The 10,086-nt window shown below is 41.3% G+C and overlaps 1 protein-coding gene across 1 annotated transcript; it reads left to right on the top strand.

Moving 5' to 3' along the window:
• LOC8073693 (sn1-specific diacylglycerol lipase beta) lies at positions 1-10,086 on the top strand. Its single transcript, XM_002446656.2, has 14 exons — positions 1-616; positions 1,545-1,683; positions 2,069-2,288; positions 2,374-2,474; positions 3,070-3,191; positions 3,272-3,363; positions 3,683-3,788; positions 4,489-4,643; positions 5,755-5,876; positions 6,008-6,138; positions 6,672-6,769; positions 6,898-7,112; positions 7,240-7,666; positions 9,381-10,086. Exons 1-14 carry the CDS (start codon positions 152-154, stop codon positions 9,469-9,471), a joined length of 2,484 nt encoding a protein of 827 aa, XP_002446701.2. The 5' UTR covers positions 1-151; the 3' UTR covers positions 9,472-10,086.

The following is a 10,086-nucleotide window of genomic DNA, read 5'->3' on the forward strand; positions in this document are numbered from 1 at the left end:
CAGGCGGCTCGTCCTCCGACCGCATCGACGCACCACCCTCCGACCTCCGTCCTCCCGGTGTCTATTTCCGTCCCCGTCCCCAACCACCCGCGCCCCCCGCTTTCCGTGGGCATGGCCGCCGCGCGGGCGCAACCACCACCGCCGCGGCCGGATGCCTAGAAAGCCCCTCCTCCCCACCCGCGGGTCCACCGCCCCTCCCCCGCTCCTCCTCCTCCGCCGCCTCCTCCCCCGCCGCCGCGCGATCTCCTCTCCCCCGCCGCCGCCCGCCCGGCGGAGGACCGCCGCCATGCCCCCCCGCGCCGGCGACTCCGCCGCCGCGGCGGCGGCGGCGGCCTCCTTCCGTATCGGGATGGTGCGGGTGGTCTCCTTCCTTGTAGGCGGGCTTAATCTCGCGGTGCTGCTACTCGGGCTCTACCTCATCGACGTCGTGCTCCCGTCGGGGTGCGGCGAGGGGCTCGCTTTCGCCGCTGCGCCCGCGCTGGCCGGTGTCCGCGTGCTCGCCATGATCGGCGCCGCGCGCGCGCAGCACGCCACGGCGGACGCCATAGCTAAGCGCCACCTCCACGAGTGCGACGCCTCTGTCGCAGCTGATGCCGTAGCTCGCCACGAGATTAGGGTGAGAGCTCTACTTTCTGCCTCAGTCTAGGATTTGGCCAACTGGATTTAGCTTAGGTTGTGCTGGTTTTACACAAGCTCATGTCCCAATAGATCGAGCTGCTGCTGCTGTCTAAGTTTTCTCGTTGATGCGTGTTAACTTAGTTTCAGGTGAATTTGATGCAAGCGCGGTGTAATTGATGTGTCTATGGCTTAAGTTGTGACTACAACAAATTTCCCTAGCATTGAAAATGAGTTTGTGTATAAAAAATGTTGAGCTGGGAGCTTATATGATCCACATTAGCAGACAGCGGAACTTATGTGGTTAAGCACAATGAGCCTATTGAGATGGCATAGTCTGGTTTTACTGTGAGCCCAAGGCAGGAAGTTTCTTCTGGTCAAAGAATCTTTTGTTTGGTGTGGTATACGAGCTATGACTGGAAACCTGATTTCATATTTATATATAGGTCTATGGCTACCATTTGCATCGATTTGGTTTTGTTGGTATACTTTAGGAGGTAGTTTCCTATATAATTTGGAATCACTCCATTTTACTGCCCGCTTGTTCATGCAGTCCAATTCCATCCCTTCTTGCTTTACTGTGAATTGACCTTATCTTTCCATCTATTTTGAGCATCATTCGTGTTTGCATTTTTAACCATGTATATGCCTGCCCAAATATTCAAAACCAATGCTAACATAGCAGCACTCTGTTTAGAGTTCAGACATGTCAAGGAATCCTTGAAGAAGTAAACATTCATGGTTGCATTTTGTGAAGGTAGTAATATAGGAAGAGAGGAAACGTAATAGACGAAAAAATATGGATTGAACAATAAAACAAGGGGATAATAATGGAAATATTTTTAAATGCAGTTATTGCATTTTTACTTTCATTTTTCTTAGGAATTCCTTCTAACTTATCACATTGCTTCGTTCATCTTGCTGAACAGGTGAGGTACAAACGCTGGTTGTGGTGGACCAGATTTGGTATGGCAGTTGGTGCATTGCAGTTGATTGCAGCAACTTATCTCATGTTTGTCATTGTAAGAGATCTCTCGAAAGAAAGAAGATCCACTTCCTGCTTCTTTGGTATGTTGGTTGCCATTATGAGCCATTTATTTCTTAACTTTGGACATAATCCTTTACAAGAAGTTTTGGTTTGCTGGTAGTACAGTCACATGAGCTTCATGCATACACAACAACACAAACAAAGGGGGAATAACTTCTGAGCACATTTTTCTCAAGTTTCCATACGGATTTTTTGAGTGAATGGTACCACAAACATGATAACTACACTTGCTTTGAGCATCTTTTGCCTCCAATAAATGTACTGAAAAATAAATTAATAGAATCTAGAAGCAATTCTTCAGAGTACGCGGATTTTATTATATTATCCTAAGGTTTTATTTTCTGCTGTACTAATCCACTCATCTACTTGGGCTTGAATAATTGGTTTGCATGGTTTATAATCTAGGACAGGATGAAGCTGATCAGGTCTCAGGACGAGCACTTATTGCTTTATTTCTGATCCTTTCCTGGGTTGTGGTCATTGTTCAATGCTTCACGGGTTCTGATATATTGAGGTGGCGATCATTTTATGCAACACATGATATGGCATGGAAAGCTCATTACAGGGAAGTGTTCGACCACGGAATTCGAGAAGCTTTGTGCTGCCTAGGACGTGCAAAATATCTGTAGGTGGCAGTCCAGTGATTTTACACTTTGGAACTCCAATTTTGGTATGGTTAGTTGAGCTGATTGTTTTATTTACTAATTTAGAACCGTATTGGAAGAAGATGAGGTTTATTCTGTTGCAAGACTCCTTGGTGATTTGGTTGCATATCGTGCTTCTGGGACAGGACATTTGGAGCTCTTAGCAGGTTTCCTCTTTGACACTGTGCTTTCATATAACAAATCTCAGTGCTATGCCTGATTTTTCTTTCATTTGACTAGCAATTAGTCAACAAACATTCTGCAGTTTGCTGTGTAACTGTCAAAGCATGTATATAGCTATGTGAGGACTTCATGCTCACAGATATCAGCAAATAATTTCTATTAGGTTTAAAGTTTGAGTGTTCGACATATAAATCACATAATGGATTCACCAGTGTGTGATATGTTTATCGCTACCCCCAAAAAAGAATACAATGACTAAAATGCTACTCTGATTGGATCTATGTGCCTACCCTCCTTTTGTGCCTTCTAATTTGCTAATATATTTTCCCCTGCTATTTGCAAGATCCTTTGATTTTATCCATGGATGATTAACTCCAATGAGACTGGAATTATGTTGTGTTCCTTTTCGCATAGACAGGTTGTTTTAGTTAAAGAAGATCGTGCGTATGAATATTGCTAAAAGAAGGGAGCAGTGGTAGTTGGTACCATACCTAGATAATAGTTACATTTTTTTTTTGTAAATGTATAAAAAACATACGATTTGGATACTGAATATCTCCTTTATTATACATGGCATAGGGCTTGCTCTATTGCAGAAGCATGGTAATTTACCTGAATCGCAGACTGACCTTATGGAGGCATCCCATGAGCTTATGCAAGAAGCTGCTTTCCTCCATCCATTTGCAGAAGCATGTTACACGGTACTGATACCTGTTGGATGGGACGTTATTTCTGCTGTTGCTAACCTACTGTGATCGCACCTAACATGGTTGTAATGCAGGGACCGCTTCTTGATGTTGGACGAAATCCTATTCTGTTTCCCTGTGCATGGGTTTATAGACAAGGTGTGTTAACTCCATGGGCACGCAGAAGGTATCTCATAAGCTTTGATTCTTCTATTGCATGCTAATTTTTGAAAGTTTTATGTTTATGTTTATGGTTCAGACCTTCAGCCCATTTCAGCTTGGCGTCTATCTTTAAACTAGCTATAAATGAATTAAGCTAACCTCAGTATTATTCTGCTTAATCTTCCCTGTAGTGAAGTCGATGTTGTTATATTTTCAATCTAAAACTATTCTATCCTCGGGACATGCTGACTGCATTGACCAGAGTAAAATCATTGCACTGAGAAAAAGTAGAATACCTTATTAATGTGTTGCTATGTAACAACTACATATTATTTTTTGTGCAGACGCCCTGCACTTGATGGTGATAATTGGTGGCGAGGCCATGCGGCAGCCTTCCTTAGATTTGTTAATATACCACCTAAAGCACTTCTGAGAGGGCGTGTTTGTCAGGTAATATCATGTGCTTAGTGCCATCAGGGTTTATGAATACCGACTTAAGTGAGATGATGTGGTTATTTCAACCAGTTACACATAACATCTAAAGTTCATTTAGCTGCTTTGTCCTTTATTTGTTTCCCTTCATTTAGTTGATCCTTAGTAACTTCCGGTTCTGGATTCTGCTTATAACCTAATGACGGCCTTTTCTGTAAATTATTTTGTGTTGGTCAAAGAACATCATACTTTTGAGGGTTCCATGGATATAACTGATCAATCTAAAGTACTCAATCCATCCCAAATTATAAGACGTTTGACTTTTTTAATACCAAGTTTGACCACTCGTCTTATTCAAAAATTTATGCAAAATATCACTTCTTTTATCGTGGCTTGTTTTATTAATGAAAGTTCTTCAAGAAAGACTTAAATTTGACTATTTTTGCACAATTTTTTTGAATAAGACGAGTGGTCAAACTTGAGGTAAAAAAAGTCAAACGTCTTATAATTTAGGATGGAGGGAGTAGCTTTGAACCTGACTTTGGCACGGTGATCTTTAAGCTGAACCCTATTTTTGTGTGCACACTTTGCTTGCATTCTGTTCATTGAAGGCATTTTTGCACAATTGGACAAACCAAAGTTGGTAGCGAGCATATGCCTGTTGATGTTTCTTTGTAAACATTGAACTTAGGATGATCTGTTTTACCCATCAATGCAGAGCAAGCGTGAAGCTGCTTATTTTGTTGTGGTTCTCCATGAAAAAAGAACTGTTGTTATTGGGGTTCGTGGAACAGAGACACCAGAGGATCTCATAACTGATGGATTATGCAGAGAATGCACTTTTACTATGGAAGATTTGGATGGACTAGTAAAGTAACTCCCTCTTATTTCTGCCTCTTCTGTTCTTATGTATCCTCCCTCTTTGCGTGGTTGAAATTATTTGTTTTCCCATTAAAAAAAGAAGAAATTAATTGTTTACACTAGGACCACCTGAGCTCAGTTTTACCTTTACTAGATTCCTTTAGAACAGCATTAATATATGAACTTTCAGAAAATGATAGTTCAACAATAGGATCTGAATTTCTTTTTTGTTATGACCCTCAAAGTTCTGTTCTTTTGAACATTTTCTTAAAAACATTCTTACTTATTGGATTTGCTTATTTTTATAATCATTACCAGCTTCCTCAATAGAACCTTGTTCATGGCAAGGTGTTTTGCACACTGAAGGTCTTGGATATTGCAATGTAATATGGCCATATGCTTCGGAGCCCTTTGGCTCCCACCATAAACCATAACGTTGCCTCATCTCTTATATCCCGCAAGATGGCAGCAAGACTAGGAGAAAACCCCTCAAAAATATAGCCATGCCTATTAGTATGTTTCCAAAATCCACCATGCCACCAAAACAACCAAGGAGTTGAAGCTGTTTATTGTGAATATGAGTACTACAACAGTGAAAATATTGTTGAAAGGTTCACATGAAAGTACATCTGAACTATTAACTAACTATGTGACAACAAAATTCTTATCGTACTCATGATATCAGATCTTTTGTCATACAGTGTGTTTTTCAACTCAAACAAGCAAGACCTGCATGCCATTTCATCATTAAAGAAGAACAAGTAACCAAACCACAGATAACGCTGTCCCACTCACCACATTATAAAACAAACATGCTGCAAACAGAGAGAAAATGAAAAATGGCCTAAATAGGAATTATGAAGAGCTCCCTAGGTTACCGATGTGGTAGACTCCGGAGATCCTTAGCTCAGCCATCGCACTACAGTGTGTTTTAATTGATGAACTGATAAAAAAAATGATGATTAACCAAGTCAATGACCTGAGGGGATCAATTCAACCAATTTTTCAGGATACCAATTCGCAGAATAATCCTCTATTTTTGCTGGTATTTTCTTATTAAATGTTATTGTGCTATGTGTTATCCATAACCCTTGTTTTTTTATACTATGTTCTGCTTCTTCAGTAGTGAACAATTACCTGCAACTACAAGAGAGAGAGTTATTTCAACATTTCCACATTATGGGCATGGTGGAATTGTAGAGTCTGCGAGGGAGCTTTTTATGCAACTAAATGAATGCACAGGAGGTTTGATTTTTTTTTTCATACCGACCACTACTGCACAGATTAGAAGATTAGGTGCTACACATGAATTACACTGATGATTATATATACGTAAAATGACTAATTTGGTCTCTCTTTCCGAAATGGCAACCCAGAAAACACATCGTCTGGAAGACTTGGATTCCTTTCTACACTGATGGGGGAGGGCAGTGAGTGTCATGGATATAAAGTTCGTCTTGTTGGGCATTCTTTAGGAGGCGCTGTTGCTACAGTCCTAGGAATGATGGTAAAGATGTTGAACCTTCAGTTTTATTTCAAGAATGCTCTTTGTTAATTGTCATCCTTATGCAACCTCTATTAACCTTAGTTTCTCTTTTCACCTAAATTTGGTGTATTGTTGTAACATTTGGCCTAATTAGCTAGCTATATGAAGTACATGTGTGTGTATGTATGTATCAGGAATACTTTTGGATCTGTAATCGCACAGATTCCAAAGCAACAAAACTGTGAGATAGACCAATCTGTCTAATATATTTATGTCTTTTTAGGTGAAACATCTTTTTTGTTACTTCTCTTATATGACTAGACACAATTTTGTAGAAAATAACTACTATATATGTTATATCCTATGAGCTTGAAATGCAAATCGGCACCATTTCATCTCACATGGTCATTTTGCATGTTTACAAACTAACTAGACCAACCTAGGAGGTTTATTATGTTTTCTGTCAGTGCACTTTATCTTTTCTGCTCGTTAGTACTTTACCTTTTCTGTTTCCTTATGATTGCTGATTGGTTTTTAACTTTGCTGTTGACCAGCTTTTTGGCAAATACCCAGACGTGCATGTATATGCATATGGACCACTTCCTTGTGTGGACTTTGTAATAGCGGAAGCATGTTCGCAATTTGTCACAACGTACGAATAAACTGAGATCTTACTGTGGCTACTATTTTCAATGGAACTTCAGTTTTAGTGTGCTGTTCTCTTATCAAGGTTCATTAACTTCTGACTTCTGAGGTTACTCTTGCTCTGTTTCCTTGCAGCATTGTTTGCAATGATGAATTTTCCTCTCGCCTTTCAATCAATTCGATCCTTAGGCTACGATCTGCTGCAATAAGTGCTCTTTCAGATAACTCTCCAGCTGATACAGCAATGATACAAAAGCTTGCTCGAAGAATTTTGCATGTGAACAGGTATCATGATAATGGTCCTGATGATGGCATAATCCAGGGCTACACTGATCATACAAGAACATCAGGTCGGCATAAATTTGTGGAAGTTTCTTTTACCTTTGTGCAGTCTTAAATATGGTTGTAGTCTGGTCTTGCAAATTTCACCCATGTTTTTGGTAATCATTTAACGTATTACCTTTCCTCCTGTTACAGGTACGGCAGTACCGAATGAAAGACAAATTTCTCATCAGGTTCCATTATGCAATACTGAGCCAGATCTCCAAAATATGCAAAATGGCTTTGTCGGGTATAATGGATCCAATGCATCCATAGATGAGCATCTGAGCTATGAAGGCATAAACAGTGGCCATGATGTGCAAATAATTCCCCTTGATGGGGCTGATTCTGGTTTCGAAGAGCACCCGACATCTTACAGAGAAATACCAATGGAGCCTCCTGAGATGTTTCTTCCAGGCTTAATTGTTCACATAGTGCGGCAAAGAAGAAGTCTCTTTCCTCTTTGGAAATGCTGGAGCATTCAGGAAACTGAACCACCATACAAAGCTGTTTTAGCGAAAAGGGAGAACTTCAGGGATATAGTGGTTACTCCTTCCATGTTTACAGATCACTTACCATGGAGGTAATATTTAACTTTATGTTTACCTAAATAAACTAGTTTGGTGGCAGACTCAACACTTGACCAAGATCAGGGGCAAAAACTAAGGTCGTAAAACCACCTATACCAGCCACACATTTAGTAATGGCAAAATAAAGGACACAGTCTCAGTTGAGATGATAATTGAACTATATGCACCATACTTAACAGTGCAACAATAAGATAAATCGTCCATACAGTAGCAAGTACCTTATTAGTGAAAACTTGGGGCATTTAAGCCGATTTCTAATGTTTCTCGTTCTGGAGTAGTTGAAGTCTGTTCAATTGTGCAGAACAAATTTCTACTTTGTAATCATATTAAAGATGCAATAAATATATTTTGAATTATGGAGTAGTTCACTGAGTATGCTCTTCAAGAGCTGCTCCTTCAGTCGCTAATCACATGTGTTTCCTTGGCCCTGGTCGTGTGATGTCTGGGAGCCTCTCTCTCCCCTATACTAGGAGTGGACTCTTGACCTTCTATGTATTATTTTTCTTCTTAATGAAATGACATGCAGTTCTCCTGCGTTGTTCAAGGGAAAAAAGTTCACTAAGTATGTGTTTTGTTGTTGGAACGGTGGGGGATGGGATGGGGTGATCCCAAATTGGAGTCTGTTTGGTTCCGGGACGAAGGAAACGAATGGAAGGGGGCATCCCTACGGTTCCCATCACGCGCACCGGTCACATCCGTGATGGGCAGGTAGGGCTGCACGGATTGAGGTGGCTAGGTGACGGCAGGCAGGACGGAGTAGGTTGAGGTGGTGTGGGTCAGGGTGGTGGGTGCAGGGAGGCACGCTGGCCAAGCCCCCAGCAACACATGTGCGGGGCGAGCTCTTCAGGAGCAAGAGCGCACAAAGATGGAAGGAAAAAATTGCAAGGGGGAAGAGAGGTGATGAGAGGATGAGTGTGCCCCACAGATAAAAGTGACTGACGGTGTCAAACCCCATTGGCTTGACTACCCCAACCAAATAGAAAACAGGGATGGACCCATCCCTCTCGAGGCCCAAGTGTTTGGTCGATCCTGCTAGTGCACATGGTGAAATCTGAAATGCATTTAATAAAGTTCCTGAACCGAGGTTATTACAAGCCATTATCCGCCCAAAAGAAAGTATAACCAACAGCTATCGCATTTTATTCAGTGCATATGTCCAATCCTTTTAAACAGAAAACATGTCAAATTCACGTCCACTGAAAAGCACCGATTGAGCAAACTTTTTTAAGGGCTTGTTTGGATGCATTTGTATCCGCCTCAATCCACATTTGTTGAGGTGGATTACGGTGTAAATTTAATTCCCACCCCCAACACATGTGGGTTGAGGAGAATACGAGTGCATTCAAACAAGCCCTAAAGTGGGAAAACGTGCAGCATTCTTCTCACCATATCGTTGTTCTTATAACAATTAGTCTGTCACAAATCCAACATTTTGCTGTTTTGCAGTTTTGTCTTGTCTATTGTCGAGTATAACATCAGTTCTTCCTGTGCTGTGGTTATAACATTTGCCATGCCAAGCCATTGCACTTAGCTGTGGTTATAGCATTTGCCATGTTGAGTATAATATTGTACTCCGTATTTGTTTAGTCTTGTACAGAACATGCCCTTAGCTGAATGTAATGCAGCAAATTCAGTTGCCAGACATTTTTTTAAAACTGATTTCATCATCTGAAGTTATCCTGACACCTTATTCCTTGGCGATTTCAGGTGCCACTTTGCTATGCAGAAAATTCTTGAAGCTCAAACGCCTATGCATAGGCGTGCAAATTCCGATTCACCCATACAACATTTGGTCTGATTAGGACAAAACTGTTGGCCCATGTACAGAATGACGTGAAGACAGAAATAATGAATATCACATTTAGCAGCATGGTTTATTCCAGGCTGGAGGCATATTTCAGTCCTTCAGGCAGCCATATCTTCGTATACAGGATTCAGAAGATATCCGTGACAGACCCAAAATCAGGTTGAGCTTATTGACAGTTAGAGGCAAATGCCTAGAGGCAGGCACAGACCACTGAGATCTGATATCTGGCAGAATAGAAATCTGGTTACTGTCCAACAATGTCTAATCAGTCTCTAGTCTCTACTCACCCTGGCAAGTGGCAACCTGCGCGTGTACATTGGTTCCTGACGCAGCCGCCAACCAGAAAACACACCCCAGTTGCGTGGAGAATACACACCCCAGTTAGCTCCCGTTTATTATTCTCTAATTCATTGATTGAATCATTGTTCTGCAGCTGTGTCTGCTTGTTCATAACCATTTTTTATTCATGGCTAGTTATGGTGTACATAATTCAACACAGCAGAATTAGCTAGACTGACTGGCTGACAAGTGACGGTCAAGATGTGATTGTTCACCTAAGCTGAATACTGAATGGAAGTTGTGACTTAAGTCGGTACCTCACCAGAA

This window comes from Sorghum bicolor, chromosome 6 (assembly GCF_000003195.3).
Source record: "Sorghum bicolor cultivar BTx623 chromosome 6, Sorghum_bicolor_NCBIv3, whole genome shotgun sequence".
Classification (NCBI taxonomy): domain Eukaryota; kingdom Viridiplantae; phylum Streptophyta; class Magnoliopsida; order Poales; family Poaceae; genus Sorghum; species Sorghum bicolor.

Excerpts from the sequence above, each read along its gene's own strand:
- LOC8073693 (XM_002446656.2), top strand. The coding sequence starts at position 152 with ATGCCTAGAAAGCCCCTCCTCCCCACCCGCGGGTCCACCGCCCCTCCC. Across the intron at positions 617-1,544 it reads TAGCTCGCCACGAGATTAGG|GTGAGGTACAAACGCTGGTT; the intron begins GTGAGAGCTCTA and ends CTTGCTGAACAG. Across the intron at positions 2,289-2,373 it reads CTAGGACGTGCAAAATATCT|AACCGTATTGGAAGAAGATG; the intron begins GTAGGTGGCAGT and ends TTACTAATTTAG.